At 34.1% G+C, this 26374-nt stretch overlaps 1 protein-coding gene across 1 annotated transcript in view; it reads right to left on the bottom strand.

Moving 5' to 3' along the window:
• The window catches only part of LOC148954418 (receptor-type guanylate cyclase Gyc76C-like), a 269197-nt gene that overhangs the window by 137296 nt on the left and 105527 nt on the right, over positions 1–26374 (bottom strand). Inside the window, exons 5-6 of the mRNA XM_089086478.1 lie at positions 16023–16166; positions 13287–13483 (exon numbers count right to left, since the gene is read on the bottom strand). Of these exons, the coding sequence (XP_088942604.1) occupies positions 13287–13483; positions 16023–16166 (341 nt within the window). The remainder of the gene's footprint in view (positions 1–13286; positions 13484–16022; positions 16167–26374) is intronic.

Here is a 26374-nt window from a genome sequence, read left to right on the forward strand (position 1 = left end):
GCACTAACAAATTGTCTCATCGAAGTATCAACATTTTTCCTTAATACTAACAAACTTATACTTAACACACTCAAATTTTTCTTAGAAATAATATTTTTCGTCGGTGATAACACGTTTCCTGTTCGAACTAGCAAGATTTCTGTCAAAGATACTAATTTTTTTCTTAGAAATAACTTTTCTTTACTTTGTTACTTAGAAGACAAGATTTATTAGTGTTAAGGAAAACTTGCTTTTTCTGACAGAAAAGTTGTTACCACAATCAAAGAAAAGTTACTTCTAAGAAAAAATTTGGTATCTTTGACAGAAAAGTTGCTAGTTCGAACAGAAAATGTGTTATCACTGACGAAAAATATTATTTCTAAGAGAAATTTGGGAGTGTGAAGTAAAATTTTTTTAGTATTAAGAAAAAATGTTGTTACTTTGATGAGACAATTTGTTGTGCTAATGAAAACTTGCTACTTATGACAGAAAAGATGTTATCACAAACGGAAAATTGTTACTTCGAAAAAAATTTGTTATCTTTGCTGGACAACTTGCTATTTCTAGCAGAAATCGTGTTATCAGTGACGAAAAATTGTTACTTTTAAGAAAACAATTGTTATTTTTGACAGATAAATTGGAGCTATTAAAAAAAATTTGTTACTGTTACGAAAATACTTGCCATTTCTGACAGAAATTCGATGTTAAGTGAAAGTATGTTAGTATTAAGGAAGAATTTTTTTACTTCGATGAAACAATTTAATAGTGTTAAGGAAAACTTGCTACTTCTGACAGAAAAGATGTTATCTTAAACGAAGAAAAGTTACTTCTAAGAAAAATTTGGTATCTTTGACAGAAAACTTGCTAGTTCTAGCAGAAATCGTGTTATCAGTGACGAAAAATTTTTACTTTTAATAAAAAATTGTTATCTTCGACAGATAAGTTTGAGCTATTAAAAAATTTTTTTACTGTTAAGAAAATACTTGTTATTTCAAGGAGAAATTTGAGTGCTTTAAGTAAAAGTATGTTAGCATTAAGGAAAAAGTTGATGCATCGAAGAGAAAATATGTTAGTGTTAAGTAAAATTTTTTTAGTATTAAAGAAGAATGTTGTTACTTTGAAGAGAAGATTTGTTAGTTTAAAGGAAAACTTGCTATTTCTGACAGAAAAGTTGTTTTCACAATCAAAAAATTGTTACTGCTAAGAAAGATTTGGTATCTTTGGCCAAAAACTTGCTAGTTCGAACAGAAATGTGTTATCACTGACGAAAAATATTATTTCTATGAGAAATTTGAGTATGTAAAGTAAAAGTATGTTAGTTTTAAGGTAAAATATAGTTACTTTGATTAGAAAATTTTTTAGCGTTAAGGAAAACTTGCTACTTCTGGCAGAAAAGATGTTATCATAACGAAAAATTGTTACTTCTAAGAAAAATTTTATATCTTTGACAGTAAACGTGCTACTTCAAGCAGAAAACTTGTTATCACTGACGAAAAGTGTTATTTCTATGAAAAATTTGAGTGCCTTAAATAAAAGTATGTTCGTATGTTAAAAGTATGGTAAGGAAAAAAGTTGATGCTTCGAAGAGAATATCAGTTACTGTTAAGTGAAAGTTTGGTATTATTAAGGCAGAATGTTGTTACTTTGAAGAGAAGAAATCGCAATTGGACTAAAAATGATGAAATTATCCACAGTTTCAACTAGCTATGGGTAAGTTTGTTAAATACGAGCTATTTTCTTGCGACACCACACAAAATCAGAAAAATGTTAAATTTTTCTTTATTAGCTACGCAATTGGACTAAGGATGAAGATATTTGTACACAGTTTCAATTAGCTATGGCTAAGTTTGTTAAAGACGAGGTATTTTCTTGCGAAACCACACAAAAACAGAAAAAATGTCAAATGTTCCTTTATTAGCTACGCAATTGGACTAAAAATGAAGAAACTATATACAGTTACAAATAGCTATGGCTAAGTTTGTTAAAGACGAGCTATTTTCTTGCGAAACCAGACAAAATCAGAAAATTTTTTAAATGTTTCTTTATTAGCTACGAAATTGGACTAAAGATGAAGATATTTATACATAGTTTCAATTAGCTATGGCTAGGTTTGTTAAAGATGAGCTTTTTTCTTGCGAAGCCAAACAAAATCAGAAAAAATGTCAAATGTTCCTTTATTAGGAAATCATACAAAATGTCAAATGTTTCTTTATTACTTACGCAATTGGACTAAAAATGATGAAATTATACACAGTTTCAACTAGCTATGGCCAAGTTAGTTAACGATGAGCTATTTTCTTGCGAAACCACACAGAATCAGAAAAATGTCAAATGTTCCTTTATTAGCTACGCAATTGGACTAAAAATGATGAAATTATACACAGTTTCTACTAGCTATGGGTAAGTTTGTTAAAGACAGGCTGTTTCTTGCGAAACCACACAAAATCAGAAAAAATGTCAAATGTTCCTTTATTAGCTATGCAATTGGACTAAAAATGAAGAAATTATGCACAGCTTCAACTAGCTATGGCTAAGTTTGTTAAAGACGAGCTATTTTCTTGCGAAACCACACAAAATCAGAAAAAATGCTAAATTTTTCTTTATTAGCTACGCAATTGGACTAAAGATGTAGATATTTATACATAGTTTCAATTAGCTATGGCTAGGTTTGTTAAAGACGAGCTTTTTTCTTGCGAAGCCACACAAAATCAGAAAAAATGTCAAATGTTCCTTTATTAAATATGCAATTGGACTAAAAATAAAGAAATTATACACAGTTTCAACTAGGTATGTTAAAGCTTGTTAAAGACGAGCTATTTTCTTGCGAAACCATACAAAATCAGGGTCTTCTACATTGTTTAATATTTTCACTAGCTAATTTTGAAAAAAGAAGGGCATAAGAATGTACCCAATGAACCCTTGAATCCTCCCCCACCCCCAAAAAAATATTAAAGTTTTAATAAGTCGCCTAAATTGTTTAATATTTTCACTAGCTAATTTTGAAAAGAGCTTTGTTTCACTCCTAAGAAAATGATACAACTTTTTATCATTATTAGATATCGCTAATAATGCACTCAATTCTGGACGAGATGCAAAAATGTATCCCAATGAGCTATTGGATCACCCCCCATCCCCTAAAAAATATTTATGTTTTCATAAGTCGCCTACATTGTTTAATATTTTCACTAGCTATTTTTGAAAAAAGAAGGGCATAAGAATGTACCCTATGAACCCATGGATTATCCCCCACCCCCTAAAAAATATTAAAGTTTTCATAAGTCGCCTACATTGTTGAATATTTTCACTAGCTAATTTTGAAAATAGCTTTGTTTCATTCCTAAGAAAGTGATATAACTTTTTATCATTATTTGATATTGCTAATAATGCACTCAATTCTGGACGAGATACAAAAAATGTACCCAATGAGCCCTTGAATCACCCCCGCCCCCTAAAATATTAATGTTTTCATAAGTCGCCTACATTGTTTAATATTTTCACTAGCTAATTTTGAAAAAAGAAGAGCATAAGAATGTACCCAATGAGCCCTTGAATCATCCCCCCCCCCCCTAACAAATATTAAAGTTTTCAAATGTCGCCTACATTGTTTAATATTTTCACTAGCTAATTTGAAAAGAGCTTTGTTTCGCTCCTAAGAAAATGATATAACGTTTTATCATTATTAGATATCGCTAATAATGCACTTAATTCCGGACGAGCGATAAAGAATTGTACCCAATGAGTTCTTGGATCACCCCCACCCCCTAAAAATATTAATGTTCTCATATGTCGCCTACATTGTTTAATATTTTAACTAGCTAATTTTGAAAAAGAAGGGCATAAGAATGTACCCAATGAACCCATGAATCATCCCCCATCCCGTAAAAATATTAATTTTCATGAGTCGCCTATATTGTTTAATATTTTCACTAGCTAATTTGAAAGGAGCTTTCTTTCACTCCTAAGAAAATGATATAACTTGTTGTCATTATTAGATATCGCTAATAGTGCAATCTATTCTGGTGGCAGTAAGCAAGATTGTTTCACATGACACCTGGACTATAGAAACAATGAACTTTTCAACGTTTCGTGAACGTCTTCAAACTGTTTCTAGCCATTTATTTTAGCAGATTGGTCAAAAGAGTGTTTGGAAAAAGACATTTCGCTGTGTCTTAATTTTTATAGTGACGAAAATTTCTTTTAATATGGATTTTATTGGTTGATGTTTGCATGAATAGCTGATGCGCTAAGGTTCATAAATACAAAAGTCATAACGGGGAAACATTTTAAGGTCATTGGGGGACTTTAAAAAAAATGGGATAACATTCTAAATGCCATATTTGAAAATGTTAGGTAAAAAGTAACAGAATTCGATGTTCAAAACATTCGCTTGTCTAAATCCTGAAAGATGAGGTTAATGTTGACGTTCTGCTAACTTTTTTCTTACACATTTTTAACTCTTAATTTGAGCCTCTATATTGAAAATTGGGGGTGTCCTAAAAAAAAGTTGGAGTGGTAGAAAGGGGGTCTTGGGGCTGGGGAGAGGTGACTGGAGGTTGATGTAAAGATGAGGTCAATGTAGAAGTTCTGCTAACTTTTTTCTTACACATTTTTAACTCTTAATTTGCGCCTCTATATTGAAAATTGGGGGGTGTCCTAAATAATGTTGGAATGGTGGGAACGGGTCTTGGGGGTTGGACAGAGGTGGCCCCTGGAGGTTGAGGTTCATTGTGGTTAAAGTCATTGATGGTTCATACTCATAATTCTCTCACTAATCCAATATTGTGTACTTGTCACTATTATAGCGACCACAGAGTTTCACCTCAAATCATCTTCTAAAATGTCTCAAGCTGTTTCGTCCAAAAAATCCCTAAAATGTCGATTAATTTGTTTCACCCAAATAATCCCCTAAAAGTAATTTCTGAATTTTCTTTTGTTAGCATGTTCATTATAAACAACATCTCAAGGCGGAATTGCGATGTACGAGAAACCTCACGATAATCCATTGACCTAGAAATAGGTGTCAATGATCTTGCCCCGTTCGCATTTCCGACTCCCTAATTGGCCTAGAAAGAGACACGTGATTGTGTCCCGCTGGACGCTCTTATCTTGTAATTATATACACTTCTTTCTTTATTAAATAGACATAAAAACATGAATGAAACGTCAAACCACATAAACATCAACAAAGAGAACAGAACTAAGAAACAAAGTCAAACCATATAACCATAGACGCTCTTATCTGGCAATGATTTAAACTTCTGTCTGTATTCAATAGGCATTGAAACATCAAACCACATAACCATCTACAAACAGAACAGAACTAAGAAACAACATCAAACCACATAACCATTAAATAGGTCTAGAAAGAGGTGTGGTATTGTACGTACAGGGATTCTAGGCATCTGATTGGTCTAGAAATATTACTTTTACCAGGGACATTAAATCTCATCCCAAGATTTTACCAAGGACATTAAGTCTCTTCCAAGTTTTTGCCAAGGACATTAACTCTCTTCTCTGCCCATATATGGACTTCTGTCAGTATCAATTGGGTCCCTCCTACTAATAGCGTAAGTGTATTCAAGCTATCAAAGAAAGTAAGCAGATTTTTTTGCGAATGGTATCAAGTTTTCCATTTCGGGTCAACTAGAGGAAGTATGAAACTCAATTAAACACTACTATTTGCGTCCAGATTTTTAAGAGGGTGTATCTTGTTAAAAATTGCTGAAAATTTTTCTCCAGCATACAAATAGCAGGCCAAACTATAAATTCTTAAAAAAAACGGAAAGATTTAAAGTATTATTTTATTTTTCTCTGAAAATTCTGTGTCAATATAAAACGAACACATATTAATTGAAAAAAAATTTTCCCACAAAATAAGTTTTTCAAAGGAAAGTAAAGAACTCCATTAAACAAAAAATGAGCAAAAATAAAATCAAATAATCAACAAGGTGTGAAACTAACACAAATCAGCATTGATAAATAAACGAAGCCCAAAACGTACGGAAAGTGCGACTATTAAGCGAATAAAGCTCAAATCAAGAAATAACTAACATGAATTGGTGGCAAACCTCCTATGCCTTCCCAAGGCCAGAACATAATTTGCACTTTAGGGGGCACTTGCCCTGGGCGCAGACATTTTGGGGGCGCAAAATTTAAAAGAAACAATCTAACGGTGATAACCAATTTGAAATTTCATTATTGAAAATTATTAGATGGGTATGTTTCAGAGGCGGTTTTAGGGAAGAGTCAGAGGGGGCACTTGTCCTGGGCGCAGAAATTTTGGGGCGAACAATTTCCGATAAATAATCATTTTAAATTTCATTATTGAAAACAAAGTAGAGGGCATAAATATTAATTGCAAATAATTAATAAATTATTAATTATTTCATAAGATAAAAAATTAAATAATAATAATTAAAATAGTTAATGATAATTACATAATTTAAATAATAATTTAAAAATAATTAAAAAACTAATTATTGATTAATTGATAAACTGAAAATAATTTTGTTAAAAAATAAAATTTTGCAAAAATATGGCCACAAAATTTTGTGGGAGACAGAAGGGAGCGCTAATCAAGACTTTACCCGGGTGCACGAGAGGCCAGAATCGCCACTGGTATGTCTAGACCCTTATGACCAAAGTTTCAGCCCTTCACTCCTTTAGTTAGGGGGATATAGGGTAAACGATCGGTTTCCGGACAACAATCGCTTTAACAGAGGAAAAATGGGGGTGAAAAATCCCTTTAAGCAACCAACATGTTGTCAAGTCTTGAAAGCCACGATAAAGTATGAAACGTTCTTTCATACTTCAAGAAAGCAGTAGATCCAGGTGAACGGAACTTTCAGGAACCACCTCAAATGTCAATCTTTAACTTAGTTTCACAGACTCTAGCTAAGCGACTTATCTTTAGGATATTGAAACAAAATTGTCCGGAAAACAACGGGTTACTTTCACTGTTCATTATTAAAATCTACTCGTATCTAATGCAAAATCTACGGACTGACTAAAACCAAACCAAGAAGTTCAAGCAGTTGCTTTTTCAAAATTAAATTTCTAGTTCTACAGACTTTAAACTCTTTTAGGTAGAACTTCAGTTCCTTGGCCGTTTGACAAAGGGTGATTCAACCCCACATTTTCTCCATCCTTGTTCTGATCAAAAAACGAGCATTTGATACTTATTTCGCTAATAAACAAATCAATAAACTTAAGTAAATGTTCAGTTGAAAGTATATCTGGAAACATCACCTTCTTTCACTATAAAACTCAAGTTCTATAAATTTTTGACACACAAAATTGGTTGTGAAAACATGGCTGTGTCACTGTAAGAAACAAAGTTAATTATTTATAAAATTAATATCCACGGAGAATTAACCCCTCGATTTTCATACTAAAGACTTGTAAAATCTTTAGGTAGATTTCCAGCTTCTTTGCCCCTTGACATAGCAAGATATAGCTCCACATTTCATCAATTCTTACCCTGGTCTAAAAAGAGGTAGTATCACAAGTTCGCCTCAGACACAAATTAAGAAGCTTGAGAAGGTGCTCATTCGAAGGTCGTGGCAAATGGTGATGCCACTGCCAGAATCAATGCGAATTATTTCTAAAATTAACTTTCACGGAGAATTAACTCCTCGATTTTTCGACTCAAGTGGGGTAAAAATCTTTAGGTAGAATTGCAGTTTCTTAGCTCCTTGACATAACTCCACATTTCCTCAATTCTTGAACTAATCTTAAGAGAGGCAGTACCACAAGCTCGCCTTCGAAACAAATCAAGAGGCTTGAGAAGTTGTTCATTTGAAAAAATGTTGCAAATGATGGTGCCACTGTCAGAAGCAAAGCGAATTATTTCTAAAATTAACTTGCACGGAGAATCAACTCCTCGAATTTTAGACTCAAGTGGTGTGAACATTTTTTAGGTTTAATTACAGTTTCTTAGCTCCTTGACATAACTCCACATTTCCTCAATTCTTGACCTAATCTTAAGAGAGGCAGTGCCACAAGCTCGCCTTCGAAACAAATCAAGAGGCTTGAGAAGTTGCTCATTCGAAAAAATGTTGCAAATGGTGGTGCCATTGTCAGAAGCAAAGCAAATTATTTCTAAAATTAACTTGCACGGAGAATCAACTCCTCGACTTTTAGACTCAAGTGGTGTGAAAATTTTTTAGGTAGAATTGCAGTTTCTTAGCTCCTTGACATAGCTCCACATTTTCTCAATTCTTGGCCTGGTCTTAAAACAGGCAGTGTCACAAGTTCGACCAAGAAACTAATTAAGAAGTTTGCGTAGGGGCTAAATGGTGGCCCCACTGTAAGAAACAAAGCCAAGTGTTTCTAAATTAATTTCCATAAAGAATCAGCCCCTCGATTTTTAGACCCAAGTGGTGTAAAAATCTTCAAGTAGAATTGCAGTTTCTTGGCTCCTTGACATAGCAACATATAGCTTCACATTTTCTCAATTCTTGGCCTGGTCTTAAAAGAGGGAGTGTCACAAGTTGGACTAGACTTCGCATGTCCAAAGGCACGAAATTTTTGCCCCCCCCCCCAGCCTATTGATTTGCAGAGACATGAGTCTTATCTTTGTATTTCTCTCCTCCTCTTTGAAGATCCAGTGGTGACTAAGAAGCCAGATTATTTAGTCCTGTCATCTAACAGCGTAATTGCTTTTGCTCGCTTTCAATCGAAAAATAAGTTGCCAGTTTATTTAAACAAAGAAAAAATTTATTTAAACAAAGAAAAAAGAGCAAAATTGTTGAATTTTTAACGATGAATAAAAAGTGGATAATCACAGATCATATCTGTATTGGGCTCCAAACCTTCCTTGAGATAATGAACTTTTACATTGCCTTTTATTTTCGCTTGCTTTACAACTCATCAGAAGTTGTATGATCAGAAAAGAAAGAAAGCCATGAGCGGAAATTTCGCCAAATAAAAAAAAAGAAATTGTTTTAACATTTTTTTTTTCATTTTTTAATCTAGATCCCAGTCTATTATATTACAAATTAAGACATTCACACAAAGTCTGTAAGCTTTTTACTTATGCAAACTCATTAATCGATATAGTGATTCACCGGATATACGGACTGTTTGTATGGGAAATCATTCCCTTTGTTATAGATGTTATTACGACGAAATTTCTTAATTATCTAGGAATTAAGCCACATGTTTATCCTTAATCTTTGTCTATTTATTCTGAATAAATACTCTAAGAGAAAGAAGAGCTAAGAGACTGAATTTTCCTTCTAGTCATTAACTCTTTTCCCTAAAAGGCAGTAAGTAGAGCATGTTGCTAAAACGAAGCAGAGAAAAAGACATATTCGGTCCTTGGCACATCTCTGTTTGGTATAGTATATAACTATATTTGACGAGCCACCACGTGCATAGGATACAAAGGCGACTTATTATGGATTAAATAATAATAAAAAAAGTTTTTTTCAACTGAAAGTAAGGAACAACATTAAAAGTTAAAACACAAATCATTACGTATAAAGGGGGATTGCCCCCTCCTCAATGCCTCACTCTTTACGATAAAATTTGACTTTTTGTTCCAATTATTTAAGAATAGGGCCGTTTAATTCTAATAGTAAACTTTTTTTAAAGTTCTAAAAAAAAAATTTAGAGCAAAGAGTGAGGTATTGAGAAGGGGGTGGGGGGAGACCCCCCTCATATACGTAATAATTTCTGTTAGTTTTAAGTTTTAATATTGCTCTTTACTTTCAGCTGAAAAAAAACTTGTTTTTTTATTTCTGATCTTTTTTCAGTAATGCCGGGAAATACAGCTCCAACTCCATGGAAAATTCCCTTCTCCCACGAAAAATTCCTCCATGGAAAGATTCTCCAACATAAGCCCCTCCACTATAAAATCCCCCCCCAAAAAAAGCTTTTGCATAATTCCCAATAGCCAATACTGTATATAAACAATGAGCAAATTCATAGCTTGCAGCCCTTCCCACCGAGGACTGTGGGGGATCAAGTCATCCTCAAAGACATAGTTATTAGATCTTTCGAATATGCTGAACAAAACGGCTATCTCAAAATCTTGATCAGACGGCCTTAGGAAAAAAGAGGCGCGGGAGGGGGGCTAGCAGCCCTCCAATATTTTTCGTCACTTGAAAAGGGCACTAGAACTTCGATTTTTAATTAAATGAGCCCTCTCCCGATCTTCTAGGGGCACTGTTTCGCTAAGATCATTCCTGGGAAAAAAACAAACAAACAAAAAAGCAAAACAAAACAAATAAACACGCACCCTTGTATCTGGAAAAAAAATTCACAATTCCACTTTTTTGAATATAGGAGGTTGCAACCACTACAGTAGCAGTCTCTGATATGCTGAATCTGATGCTGTGATTTTCACCAAGATCAATTGATATTTTGGGAATGTTTCTCCCCTTTTCAAAAACTGGCCAAATTTTCTCAGACTCGTAAATTTTCATGGGTAACAATAAACTTGATGAATTTTACATAATTTGAATACGCATCAAAATTCGATTCTTTTGATGTATCCATTGTAAATTAAGACCCTGTTTTTTTTAGAGTTTCTGTTACAATTGAGTCACATCGCTCCTTATCTACAGTTCCTTACCATCAACTATTTGATAATTTGGGGTCTTATCATAGTACTTTAATGTCGGAATACAGTATCTTACACAGAAAACATAAGTATCGGTTTTTAAAGGTTCTCTTGACTCGAGGTCTATGCTTAAGTCTCCATGACAAGGCCTATTTCTTTAATACTTCTGATGAGCAAGACTACTCAAGCCTAGCAGAACATAAAATCCGAGTTTGTAGTCACAATACTTGAACGGCATCCCAGCTTAGCTGCTAGAAAACAAAAAAAAGAAGCTTTGCAACCACCGAAACAGATTAACTCCAGACGAATGATTTTCTCAAACTTTAGTAGAAAATGCAAGATCCATTCTTAATTTCCTTGAAATTCCCTATACATAAGAATCAATTCCATCAAAATAATTATGCGCACTGCAACGGTTATTGAGAACCAATTTTTTTTTTTTTTTAAATTCAGTTTGACTGACCCCATTCGAAAAAGTACTAAATAACATTCTCTATGCACCATATAACTTTTTTTTCCAGATGGTTGATGCATTCAAACAAGAAACAATGCCGTGTCCTCTTTTTAATTTATCTCAGTTTTCTTGTGAGCTGTTTGTCAATTTTGCGATTTAACCATCAAAAAAATATGCTGCAACTTTGATTGCGAAAATAAAACAGCATGGCACCTTGTCCTAAAAGCGCAATTATCTTTCTTTTTTTATAGAAGGAGGTTTCAACTGTAGAAAAGGAGCCGTCATGTCTGTTTGGTCTCTGGTTGTGCGCAGAGATCACATAAACCAAGTTTCAAAGGATGTACGTCTACTAAGCATGAGGTCAATAACTTTCAGCTCCTTGAATTCATTTACCTTTGTCCTCATAAAAGGACGTTTGGAAGTTTTTAGAAATCCATAAGCATTTCTTTTTTTTAATTTTTGTTTGTTTGAAAAATACATTTATAATTTTTATAATTTTTTTTAATTTTTGTCAAATATACATTTATATGCACATATACGCACCTGACATTTAAAAAAAGGAAAAAAAAAGTAAGTATGACGGCACTAGACCCTTAAGGTCCAAACCGGCGGTGCTGATCTCCGTTTCGTGTTCCTCAGCCGGGAAGTGCAATGGGGGGGGCAGCCATCCTGTGCTTTCGCACACCCTTCCGGCTTACGTTCCCCAGATTTCTCCAGGTACCCATTTAGAGGACCTGATATTAGAGGCTAATTGGATATAAATTAGTCCCCAAAATGGCCGAAACTTTTTTCTAATCGATTGAAAATTTGTATTCTTAAGCCTTTCGGCCAAGAGAGCCCCCCTGCGCAAGAAAATTTAAGAAAAAATATATTAGTTCCCCTCAAAAATATCAAGAAACTTTTTATACGATTTAAAACTTCATCCGCTAGTTCCTGGGCCAAGGATTCCCTCGTGCAAAAATGTGGGGTGAGGGCTGAACCAAGCGGGCTTTAATGAGCAGAACAAATGTTGGGATACAAATTCAATGGTATTGTTTCTTAGCGCAAAATAGTTTTCTTAGGTTTTTTCGTTGATCTACTTGAAAACTCCAGTTGTATACAGGGCCAAAAGGAAATACGATCAAGACAAAAAAACAATACAGTTCTGTTCTATTGGTTTGTGACGTTCATTTAAAGAAAAACTGGATAGAACTTTTTGTCTAAATGACTTTGTCATGCATGACAAAAGTTTGTTTGACTTTGTCAAACAAACACAAAATAAAAAACATAAAAGTACATTAAGAGATTATTTTAATAAAATGGAAGCATTGAAAGGATTATCAATCTAGCTTAAGGTAAATACCCATGGGCTCAAGCAGGAATTTGCCTAAGGGGGCCTAACATGTGAGTAAAAAAAGACATATATAATAATAATTTATCAATTATTATTATATATAATTGAGTATATTTCCTCAATTTACCCCTTAAGCATGTTATATTTGCCTCGTCTTATGTACAATGCACCCTTTTCATTTACACTGATACAAGGTCTCTCAAAACCGTCTTACATGAGTTTTTCTGCAAAATAAGTCACATTGGAAAATTTAAACAATTTAAACATGGATGTATTCACTTTAGTTCTAAAAGCCTCCTTAAATGAAGAAATAGATGATCTTAGTCATTATAGATCTTTTTTCTGGACCTACTAATCCGCTGTAATTTTGTTTTGCTTAAGGCCCATTCACAATAAGATTTTACTAAAACTGAGACTTAGGTAACGCTAACGCTAAATTAGGCCTATCAGATTGTTAGTATAATTTTCCAATTCGCTGAACAATTAAATGAAAAATTCTGATTGGTTCAAGTTATGGATAACTAAATATGAGTATGAGTAAATTCTCGTTATGAAATAGTCACTAAGTTCAAGCTGCATATATTCCTCTTCCTCTGCCAACTTTTCAAAAGTGGTTGAATGCTTCAACGACCCTCCCGCCACACAACCATATTTTTAGAAGAAATGTAAGCATGTTGCATCTTGTTTGAACTGGTATCACAAAAACCTTTCCCCTAAAGCACTCAACCCCTGAGTCTTGAGTCAGTGTAAAACACGCTAATTCCAAGCTAGTTTTATTCCTCTCCCACTGCCAAGTGATTTCCCTTCAACAGCATCCCTGCCACTGCCAACTTTCATTGTGAATGGTCCTTCATGCATATGGCCATGCTAGGGAATTAGTCAATGTGTCATTAAAAAAGCAGCCTACAAATTGAACTTTTTGTTAGAAAACATCAATAGCAGTACTTACTTACTTTTTTGAATTTGAATAAAACGGGCGGAGCCGGAAAACTGAAAGGTTCTCTCTGATTATAATCCTCGACTTTGTCAGCAAAACTCAGGAAATTCTCACCAGGAGGTGTTGGGACAACAATCATCAGTGACTTCACCGCTGTTTCACTTGGGGCTTCAACTTCGCCACAGTGACCAAACTCGTTCACTATGTTCTGCTCTACGCAAGAAGATTTAATAACCATTAAACTTATTTTTGAAATCTAAAAAATCTAAACGTATGAAAAATCTAAATGTATGATAAATTCATACATAAAAAATGTATGAAGTTCGAGAAAAACTTTTTTATAGGCGAGTCAAAACCAGGGATGTAATTACAAGGGGGGAGCAAGCACCCCTCCCCCCCCCCGATTTTGAGATACATTTTTTTTGTATTTTCATTGGGAAATGCCTAATTTTGGTGTTTACATTGTAAGGACTGAGAAACAACAAAGTTGGCCCTCTAAATTTTCGTGAATTGGCTTCACAGCTCATCACACTCAAAGAAAACTACACTGCATTATTAAGCATAAAAGAAGTAGGCCTATTTAATAGGTGCCGTATCTTAAAAGTATGGGTGTACTAAAGAGTATAAGTTCTACAGAGTAGAGGTAACTTATGAAGGAGTAAACTGGCCCTAGTATCGAATAAAAAAAAAAAACACCAACATCCGATGTTTCTTGGCATTTTTTTTCAAACTTTGTGATTGTGTTCTATACAGAAACTGAAATCTGACCCTTAGTACTAGAACAATTTTTCCAATAAAACTAACTACACTAACTTGCCTTCAGATCAATGCTACGAAAATGTCAAGGAGCTACAAACACTAGATGACGCTGGTGTTTTTTTTCTTCAACGCGAGTGCCAATTTTCATTCTTATAAGTTACTATACTCTTTGGTATGTACCTTAAAAATACATAGTTTTTTTGCTTTTTTTTACATATAGTGATAACTTCTTTGAAATGAAAGCAGAAAACATTAGCATAATTCAGAGAAAAAGAAGAATACAGAAAATTTCTTGTTTACAAAAATTAAAAAAAAAATACTCGTAAGCTCCAGCCAGTGGCCTCCAGCGCACTACTGACAGACCCCCAGCCACTGGGATCTGGATCACATGCTTTCTATCTCAGTAATTGATTCTGTGCCTCATGCCCTGTTCCAGGGTGCCAGGTCCTTTCAGACATCGCATCAAAGCCTCACCGGCAGACTTCCCTTAGCAAGCTTCGCTCTTATATAGCTTTGCAGGTAAAATTAATCTGATACAAATGCAATACCGGCAATACCCAGAATTTCAAGGTCCTATGAATCTATACATAAAACCAATTCCAGAACACATCGACGACCTTGAAAACTGACAAAGACTGTTTTTCCAATTTTTCCAATCGTACCTGAAGAATTAAATTACGAGGTTTTACTTTTTTCTATCGATGTGTTCAACCGTGACCATGGTTTCGGAGAAGTAAATGTTATCCCCATTAAGTTTTAATACAAAAGTAAAAATCGTAACAGCCTCCCCCCTCGTAAGAAATTCCAGCTGAAGTGCGTGACTGAAGGCTGTATAATAATGTTCCAAAGTAGAAAAATTCTGTTTAAAGAATTACACGTGGAGATATGCTCAGAGAGGAACAATGAGAACGCCATATCATCCGTTTCATGCGGAAATAAAATTATAATTTCCTTACTGAAAAAGTGCCATTCAAGCTCTAATCAATTTCTATAAGAAGAAAGACATCTTGCAAAAATGAAATTTGCCGACGCAACATTAAAAAGAACACTAAAATGGACATCAACCTATCTATGTAATTATTAAGTGCCTGCAACTAATCTGACGTTTGCGTAATACAACGGGTATCTGAAGCATGAAGGGAAGTGTATTTTCGGCAGGTCTCGAATAATTTACACAGTCAGTTGGTTCACAGAGGTAGTACAACCTTTTTTATGCCTGAAGGCAAGCGAGCCTTCTTTATAAGATGACGAATTGTACATCTAGTTTGGTAAATACACCTCATTCTTTCTCATGGCTGAGGAATCGAGCTGCAAATTTCATTTTTTTTTGGGGGGGGGGAGAAGATCTTGCTCTGGTCCACCCAAAAGAGTACATGCTAGGGGGTTGTCATACATAAGAGCATATAAGATTCAAAGATAAAAGAATCAACGGTTAAAAAAAAAAAAAAAATGCAAAATATGCTGTAAAAGTACATAGAAATCATTCAAAGTTGAATCTGGCAATCTTATCCCTTTGCACATTAACGTTTAAATTTCGTCCTTTTTATTTCTTATAGAAATACTTCTTTCTTTCAAATTCAATTAGTAGAAAGATGGGCATGTTAAAACTCAATGAAAGCAGAGTCACTCCAGAATTTTCAATCTGTGTGATTTGAGGGTCTGAAGAGGCCCCTTGACTTGTCCACCCTCCAACACGAACCCAGCAATTATTTAAAAAGCCGATTATGTAACTGAATTGTTGAAATTAATAGAGGCTGTGCGATAGTCTATCCACTTTCTGAGAAGAGGAATGATTGACTTTTGGTACTTCTTCACATAAGGATTCCTCATACCCCGTCTTTGGAAACGTGTTTTTACAGAATGTTTTATTTGGCCACCCATGCTGAAACTCCAAAGCCAACCTAATTAGAATACAATTTGGCCACCCCCACTAAGACTTCAATTATAACTCCACACTAAGACTTCAGATAAAATAAAACAATAATCCCCTTACTCCATAGAAATTCCGATGCTCTCTGATCAGAAAATGTCTCCCAATCGACTCCAATAACCATATATTCTCCATTTAAAAGTTGCAGCATTTGCATAGTTTCAATGAAATCAGTAAATTGCTTCGGACCACCAAGAAACACGTACACTGAAAAATAGGAAGGCAAATAAATAGAAACAAAGACAGAACTTGCGAAACAAAAAAAAAAAAAAAAAAACACCAAAACATAAAAACACGAAATACAACAAGTGCACTGAAAAACAGGAAGATAAATAAACAGACTGAAGGACAGTACTTGCGAAACATAAAAAAAAAACGGAAGACAAAACACGAAACATAATACGCACACTAAAAAACAGGAAGAAAAATGAATAGGTAGAAGGATAGTACTTGCGAAACATAAAAAAAAACATCGAAACGCGAAAGTACACTGAAAAACAGGGAGATAGATAAATAGGCAGAAGGAGAGTACTTTCGAAACGTAAAATTTGGCAAACGATAGAATTGCTGAATGAAAACTTGGAGAAGGATTTGATTGATATAATTGAGGAGAGTGGGACCAAAATCTTGTAACACAATAGTCCGTTTTTAAATTAGATTAAATATAAAAAAATTCAACTGAAAGTAAAGAGCAACATTAAAAGTTAAAACGAACAGAAATTATTATGTATATGAGGGGGGGTCCCCCCCCCCTCAATACCCCACTTTTTACGCTAAAGTTTGACAATTTGTTCCAATTATATAAGAACTATCCGTGAAACATTAATTAGACTGTTTATATTAATTATTATATTATTTAATTAATCACATTGGCTTTTTTAGAAGCTTCTAGCGTTTTTCATTAATTTGACTTTTGTATTTAAAGATCTAAAAAAACTTAAGCGTAAAAAACGAGGTATTGACAGGGGGAACAAGCCCCCTCATAAACATAATAATTTATGTTCCTTTTATTGACTATGCTGAACAAAATGGCTATTTCAAAATTTTGATCTGGCAACTTCGGGGGAAAAGGGGCGTGGGAGCGGGGCTAGTTGCCCTCCATTATTTTTGGTCACTTAAAAAGGGCACTGGAACTTTCAATTTCTGATCAAATGAGTCTTCTCTCAATATTCTAGGACAACTGGTTTGATGCGAGTGACCCTGGGGAAAACAAACAAACAAATAAAAACGCCTCTGTGATCTTTCTTCTGGCAAAAAATGCAAAATTTCACATTTTGTATGTAGGAGCTTGAAACTGCTACAATAGGGTTCTCTGATATGTTGGATCTAATAGTGTGATTTTCATTCAGATCAGTTTATGTTTTAGGGATATTTCCTTCTTTTTAAAAAACTGGGTAAATTTGCTCAGGCTCGTAACTTTTGATGGGTAACACTAAACTTGATGAACTTTATATATTTTGAATAAGCATCAAAATTCGATTTTTCTGGTGTATGTATTGTTATCAAGACTCTGTTTCTTATAGTTTCGGTTACTAATGAGCCGCATCGCTCCTTACTTACATTTCCTTACCACTTACTGTTTGATTATATAATTTATTTAATTTCTAGCTAGATAAAATACATATGGCTTTTTGCTCTGTAAAATTGATTGGTGTCTGAGATTTCAATGTTTTTCGTTTTCTTTCTAATTAACACAATATTTCCCTTTTAACACACAAACTTTTGAAATAAAGCACCCTGAAAACACTCTCCTGAGTACAGACCTGTCTGGACATCTCTTTTTTGACCTAACCCGATACAAAGCTCAAAGTATACCATCAATTTCCCTATTAAGCAGTTTTGATAATGAAAAATAAGTAAAGAGCAATCCTTGTCAATGGTAGTTGAAACTCTATAAGACCGAAAAAGTCAGAACAACATATCCATTGAAAGAATCACCTTTTTATACTGGTTCCATATATACAAAACACCTTAAATTTAAAATTAGGTATCAAAAGTTGTCGACATGAGAACATTGTTTGAGTGTAGAAATACTCACCCACCCCCCAAAAAAAAAAAAACTACCCGGCCAAAAAGCAGGAGTAAGATATTGATTAAAATTGCAACATCAAATTAAACATATCTGAGAACGCTAGAACGGAAGTTTCAAGCCCTTATCTTCAAATTTCGAAATACCGTCTTTTGCCTCGAGAAGAATGGTAATAGATTTGTTTTTTTTTTTTCTTGGAAGGGGGTTAGTTTTCATTCAAGGCTTGTTTTCAAAACTTGTTTCACCAGCTCTTTTTTCAAGGATGATCATTTCCAACACTTGGCCGTGGAACATCGGGACAGTGTCAAATCGAGTGGACCTTTAAAGCTCTAGTGTCATTTTTTATTTTTTATTTTTAAAGTGTCAATCGGGCCATTTTTCATACTAAAACAAACACATTTGTCCGAATAGGGTCAAAACCCTAACGAGCAAAACGTTCTAGGACAGTCATAATCGGTTTAGATACATCAAAAAGTTATTTGGTACTTTTGTCTTATAACCACCACACTCAAGATCTTGTATCGCGAACATGAGACAATAACTGATTTGCATGGTCTTTATACCAGACAATAAGCTTCGGCTCGGTGGGGATATATTTTAATTAAACATTTAGCTGGTAATTTTTGGTAAGGTTAGGTTAGTTTAGCTTACGTACTTAATATAATACGGTCTGAGTGACCCCCCTTCCACAATTTTTTGTTGTAGTTTATACAATTTTTTGATAAAGTATCATATTTTCATCGTATTTAGTTTTATTTCATTAGCATTAACCGAACTTCACTTCTCGACAGAACTTGAGTGTGGTAGCTATAAGACACAAGTACCAGCTATTTATATAACCTCAAAGTTTCGGTGGACACAGTGCCGCACGATCGCACATTCGTTCGTAAAAACTTTGTAGTCCAAACAAAATTAGCAGCTAATTAATAAATCATTGATAAGCTTCTGTATACTGAGTTAGATGCACTCCAAACTTCCGTCATTTATGTATATCTGTTACTGTGAATGTCCGAAATTTGGTTAATGTCGACATTCACCGATAAGTGTCCGAAATTCCTTTTTCTCTGCTTGGATTCAATTAGATTTGCGAATCAGCTTTATCCGTCTTATGTAAGCTTTGATGGTAAAAGTTAAAGTTAGTTTGGATTAGGTTATAAATCTCAGAAATGGGTCAAAAATCTAACCAAAACTGTCACCATTAAGCCTTGCAGAAAACTGAAAAGCTTGACTGGCAAGACTAACTAATCTCAAGGAGAAAAAAGGTATTTCGGAGATGCATTTGTGAATGTCGACATTTACCAATTTCAGACATTCACGGTAACATTGAATATTTGTACAATTAATTTAAAAGCTATCAAAGAAAGTAAACAGATTTTTTGCGAATGGTATCAAGTTTTCCATTTCAGGTCATTTAAAAGAGTTATGAAATTAGATTAAACGGTACTCTTTCTGTCCTGATTTTTAAAAGTGTGTATCTTGTTAAAAATTACCGGAAATTTTTCCTAGCATACAAAGCGCAGGCAAAACTATAAAGTCTTAAAAAACGAAAAGATTTAAAGTAAAGATTTAAAGTATTATTGCGAACAGAAATTAATTTAAAAAACTTTTCCCACAAAATAAGTTTTTCAAAGAAAATTACAGAGCTCAATTGAACCAAAATTAACAAAACTAAAATAGAATAACATACCAATCGTGAGAATACCACAAATCAGCATCGATAAATAAATGAATCCCAACACGAACAGAAAATACAATAATTACTCGGGTTGTCCGCAACACGAGCAGAAATTAACATAAGTTTGGCGCAAAACCCCTATCCCTTCCGAAGGCAAGAACAAAATTTGCACTTTACTGAAAAAAATCTAAATGTTTTTACTTTTATAACTTTAATAAATCAAATAATATTAAAATTTTGATTACTAAATATCAGTATATGTATATTAAACTGACAATGCACATTCATTTGTATTTTTTCTGTAAAGTTCAAATTTTGTTTTGGCCTTGGGAAGGCATAGGGGTTTTGCGCCCAACTTATGTTAATTTCTGCTCGTTTTGAGTTTGACTCGGCTAATTATTGTAATTTCTGTTCGTCCTTGCCCTGAGGGTTGTGGAGGAGTGTCCTTCTCAAAAATAGGAGTGTCTTCCTAAGTATCTACGACGACCCCTTCCATATGAAGTGCCCAGCTCTAAAGGAAAAAACTAATAAATAGTACATTGTGCCAACATCTTTCTTATATGCCCTCAGGGCATAGCTTAAAACCCTTGCCCCGAGGGTTGTGGGAGAGTGTCCTTCTCAAAAACATATTTTCTATCTGGAAATCAACTACGCTGAACAAAAAGGCCATCTCAAAATTTTGATTGGATGTGCTTGGGGAAATGATGGGCATGGGGGGGCTAGTTGCCCTCCAATCACTTTCGACTATTAAAAAGGGCAATGGCCTTTTGAATTTCTAATCGAATAAGCCTTTTTTGAAGTTTCTACGACAACGCCTTCTATAAAAAACCTAATATGCCCCCAGGGCATAACTAAAAACACTTGCCCTAAGGGTTGTGGGAGAGTTTCCTCCTCAAAACACATTTTCTATCTGGAAATCAACTATGCTGAACAAAATGGCTATCTTAAAATTTTTATTGGATGTGTTTGGGGGAATGATGGGCGTGGGGGGCTAGTTGCCCTCCAATCACTTTTGACTATTAAAAAGGGTACTAGCCCTTCAAATTTCCAATCGAATGAGCATGTTTTGAAGTTTCTACGACAACGCCTTCTAAAAAAACCTTATATAGCCCCAGGATATAACTTAAAACCCTTGCCCTTAGGGTTGTGGGGGAGTGTCCTCCTCAAAAACATATTTTCTATCTGGAAATCAACTGAGCTGAACAAAATGAATATGTCAAAATTTTGATTGGATGTGTTTGGGGGAATGATGGGCGTGGGGGAGAGCTAGTTACCCTCCATTCACTTTCGACTGTAAGGGGGGGGGGTTTCTCATGGTGATGACTCCATACCCAAACTCAGCCATGAGACCCGAGAACCCCTAAATAAGCCTCAATAGACGAAATGAACCAAGTGAGAGAGAGATCTTGACAAAATCCTGATCATCGTGATAAAATATACAAGACAACACAGGTATAAGAAAAACTAAGATTTTATTATTAAAGAAGAGAAATTTTTAGTTAATAGTTATTTCATTATAAATCAAAATTCAATAATTATCATTCACAATCAAAGATCAATTCTTGTTCATATAATTGCTAGAAGTAAAGTTTATTATTATTAAAGTAAAGCAAGCATTATAACTAATATATTAAGACTAATATGTTCCTGCTTAAAAGAATTTAATAAAAATATTAAAGAAAGGGATATATAACCATTTACTAGGATTTTAACATAATAAAATTAAGAAAAACCAAGGAACACATTAGACTTACATTCTACATGCTTACGATAAGCTTAAGCAAAGCCATAACCCCAACTGACTTCTATCGTCAGTGTCACGCTCTAAAAAGATATATTCCCCCTCTCTTTGTCAAACAAACGTAGCTAAAGTACATCCTTCTAAGAAAGGGTTTGTATTGCAAAATAAGGAATTTGTGTACAGGGACAGGATTACAAAGATAAGTTCATTTGGTTCAATACCCTGAAAGGGCATTGGCTTAAGCCGGATTCATAGCAACTTGATATTAATTCTAAAATTAGAGAACATTTCTTACAAATCCAACCTTGTAATATAAGCTTGCGTAAAAGTTTTTAAAGTTATTATTATGCTGATATCTTCGAATAACTATAGAAAACTATTATGGTCGTCCCACTCAACGGCGCTGGCCTTTACAAGGATAAATCACGAGACAAGAAAACAGAGAAACACAGAATTAAATACATAATTGGTATACAGCAATAGAAAATCAATTGAATTTTAGGCTGCAACGCTATTGAATGAGTAAGTGACCAAGGAACTGTAAGACTATTAATAGACAGAAGATTATCAGCTGAAGGTAGCTTCTGTTCGCTAGCCTTTAATGATTTAATACTATTTTATCATTTGCGGTACTGGGTCTATTTTCCTCACATCTACGATCGTGCCTTATCGTGTCTTTAAGGAACGTAGAACCTTTTTACAACACGATTCCCTTTTCTTTTCTTCAAGGCCATTGAACAGAATAAGGACAACAAACGACTATCATTTTTCTTATAAGTAAAAGGCTCAATTATTACATACATTGTTATATTAATTGGTGCTTAAAAGTTAATAGAAACTCAGTAACTAGGGAAGAATCACACATAACCCAAACATCAAGCTAAAACATAACCAAACCATCTATCACAACTAAATCCGTCACCGTCTTTCTAAGTACTAACTACATCTATTTCGTTGGGGCTAAGGGCAAAAGAAGAAAGCAAGAAAAGATCAATTCTAATGAATTGCAATTTTGTAGTTTCATTCCGTGACCATTTTACTCAGTTGACCAGTTCACTCTTAATTTGGAATCAAACTTCTCGTCTTATGAATTTGTGGTTTCCTAATAATATTGGAATCCTTTTGCTACAATAGCATAATTAACTAAATTAACTTATCCGTCAATTCCCAAACAAAAATGCAATTTAGTCATTTACTTTTTTTCTCAGAGGTTTAAATAAATGTATATATGTATATGAATACTTTTTTTTTATTTTTTTGTTTATTATTTACGCGGTACACAATTAAAAATTAACAACAAATTCCTTAATAACGAAGGCCTTATTTTCAAAAAAACACAAACTTTTAAGGTTTCACAACGTTCTCTCGTAGCTGGTTTGGCCACTAAACAATATATAATCATGAAATAATTTTAAGTTGCCTGGAATCATCACTCTAGGCAAACTTATCAAAATAGATGGTTAAGAGCGCGCTTTTTGGTTTAGCCTAGAATGGTTATTCGGAGCATACTTTATTCTATACAGAACGTCATCAATCTTTTAATAACAAGAATAATAGGAACGAACCACCAAGAGACTTTATCAAATATCATATTCTTTTTTTTCGATATCCATATCATCAAAATTAAAAATGCGGTAGACACTATGCTCACCGTGGATTGGCCAATCCTTCTGGTTCCCTGGTTCACACCAGGAATATGGGGTTAGTATCCACTTGCAACCTGGCGGGCTTCTCCTCTATAGAGCTCCTCTTTTGAGCACGGTTGTCTTTTGACACATCCGGCTCTTTCAATAAATCAATATGAAGTCTCGTCTCGGGATCCCGTAATTGTCCGTGGTATAAGTTCTCAGCTTGTAGAACTAAGTAATCTACATTAGAATTACTAATTAAAAATTGCCCGTTGCTAAAATTTCTAGTTCGTCAAGAACCGGATACAAGGTCTGACTGCTGTCTATTATCTCTCGACTTGGCCTCGATAAAATATTAAGTATCATCTTAATCTAAGGAATATGTCTCATGCATCTATAAAGGATTATCCACAATAAGTAATGATATTGGGTACATCTTTCTAGAGACATCCCGATCTTTACATAAATATTTAAATTTTTAGCATCCGCATAAATATTTCACAATCTTCTCCAAATAATACTGAATCTGAGAGCTCTTCAAAGTTTTATATAAGCCATATGGCTCCCTAACGATAGAAGACTTCTTGGAAAATGGTTTAAAGAGAACTATTAAAAAGAAAAAAACGACTCCCATCCTTCCGTCATTACTTTCATGACAAAGAATAGCCCCGGCTCCATTTTAAGAAGAGTCAACAAATAATTTAAAAATAGGAATATTTTCAGGCCCTTTTATTCTTCCATAGCATCTAATTTCGATATTTGTGGTCTAATTTTGTCAGGCGACATTATATATTTCAATGCATGAATATGTTCTTCAAATCTTATAATTTAGAAGCTAATAAGTAATTGTTATGAGTTTTTAAACGCCTGAAAAATATCTTGACATAAAATAAACACTCATTAGGTTAGGTTTTATTTAGTAAATATATCATAAAAAAAAAAATGAAAATGAAGGAACGGTTACTGTCTGGAAATAATTTATCCATGAAGCTAGCGAAAGCGTTTGGCTCAAATACACTTCCTTATGGTATTCTTGTGTAGCAATGGCTGTTGCCAGTTAAAGGTGATAAAAACAAAAAGAATTTTTGGTAACTTTCATCAATAGAAATTTGAAAAAAAAATACTGCGCATGTGAAATTCACTATAGAATAGTCCTTTCGACAAATTTTGATAATGTCAGAAGTTCGAGGAATTAGGAAGGCTGTCTTCCATGTTATTATTAATTGTACGTAAATTAATTAGAAATCGAGTATTTTCTCTATTAAGAGCCTCATTTTAACTGACAGAATGTTTCCTAATAAGGAAAACAGGAGAAGGGAAAGGATATGCCCTTTCCTCTACTAAATTGGATTTCAGCATAGTTTATATATGTTCTTTTAGCACAAAGCCATTTAATGAGGGATTCTAAACTGCTTAGGTAGTTTATATTATGTTTCAAATGGTACATCAAGGCTTAAAAACCGTAAGGCTTAAAAATACATTGGTCATACGCTTCTTTAGAAAAGCAATTGTCACTATTTAAGAGCAATTGAACTAGCTCTCGGAAAACAATTATTTTTGTACGTTTAAAGGTTAAACGTAGAAAGAAATTCTTCATCTTCTGGTTTTGGAACAATAATTAAATTATCGCCATCAATAATTGAGATATTTTCTGTAGTAACTAGCTTACAATCTACACTTTTTAAATGCTCTAGGGTCAATTGGTGTATCAAAAATCACTAATACACCCCTATATGCTAATCCATCATTAAACCTGCTTAATCCTTAGCCTTGGTTCAAAATTCTAACTTCCTTTCACGAAAGTGAAAGGGACTGTCTAGTCCTTCCATATTTTTGAACCCTAGGATTACGGCGAAAGGCAATTGTCAACTACCAAAAATCCCCGAAAAGACTAAGTGTCCTATTTTACAATCTATCATTTTGAAATATTTGTGTAATATCTGCGCAATCCTTTTTTTTTGCGAATAAATCTTCTGATATTCTCATGTAATTTTTGTTCAAAGGCCTGTTATTTAAATAAATCAATACCTGAAATGAGGCCAAGTGAGAGAGAAGTGAGAGAGATATCTTGACACCAAGTGAGAGAGATATCTTGACAAAATCCTGATCATCGTGATAAAATATACAAGACAACACAGGTATAAGAAAAACTAAGATTTTATTATTAAAGAAGAGAACCTTTTAGTTAATAATTATTTCATTATAAATCAATATTCAATAATTATTATTCACAATCAAAGATCAATTCTTGTTCATATAATTGCTAGAAGTAAAGTTTATTATTATTAAAGGAAAGCAAGCATTCTAACTAATATATTAAGACTAATATGTTCCTGCTTAAAAGAATTTAATAATAATATTAAAGAATGGGATATATGCCCATTTACTAGGATTTTAACATAATAAAATTAAGAAAGACCAAGGAACACATTAAACTTACATTCTACATGCATACGATAAGCTTGAGCAAAGCCCTAAAACCCAACTGACTTCTCTCGTCAGTCTCACGCTATAAAAAGATATGTTCCCCCTCTATTTGTCAAACAAACGTAGCTAAATTCAATCCTTCTAAGAAAGGGTGTATTACAAAATAAGGAATTTGTGTACAGGGAAAGGATTACAAAGATAAGTTCATTTGGTTCAATACCCTGAAAGGGCATTGGCTTAAGCCGGATTCATAGCAACTTGATATTAATTCTAAAATTAGAAGGACATTTCTTACACGACTATTAAAAAGGGCACTCGAACTTTCAATTTCCAATAGAATGTGCCCCTTTTGAAGTTTCTACGACGACCCCTTCCATATGAAGTGACCTGCTCTAAAGGAAAAAAAAAATAGTATATAGTAGATTGTGCCAACTTCGTTCTTATATGCCCTCAGGGCATAATTTAAAACCCTTGCCCCGAGGGTTTTGGGGGAGTCTCCTCCTCAAAAACATATTTTCTATCTGGAAATCAACTGCGCTGAACAAAATGGCTATCTCACAATTTTGATTGGATGTGATTGGGGGAATGATGGGTGGGGGGGGGGGGCTAGTTGCTCTCCAATCACTTTCGACTATTAAAAAGGGCACTAGCCACTCCAATTTCCAATTGAATGAGCCCTTTTCGAAGTTTCTACGACAACTCTTTCGATACGAAGTGCCCGGCTGAAGAAAAAAAAAACACATTGTGCCCATATCGTTCTTTACTTAGGCAGCAATTAGATGGGAGGCCAGTGAATCTTTATAGGGGAGGTGCCTAAAGTTTCAAAAACTACATTATAGGCAAAAATTTCAAACATTCTATTAAGGGTCCATCATATCGATATAGGGGAGAGGTGGGTTAGTCCATCGCCTCTCT

The sequence above is a fragment of the Artemia sp. Qi Xiang Cuo genome, chromosome 3 (genome assembly GCF_049724085.1).
Source record: "Artemia sp. Qi Xiang Cuo chromosome 3, ASM4972408v1, whole genome shotgun sequence".
NCBI lineage: Eukaryota > Metazoa > Arthropoda > Branchiopoda > Anostraca > Artemiidae > Artemia > Artemia sp. Qi Xiang Cuo.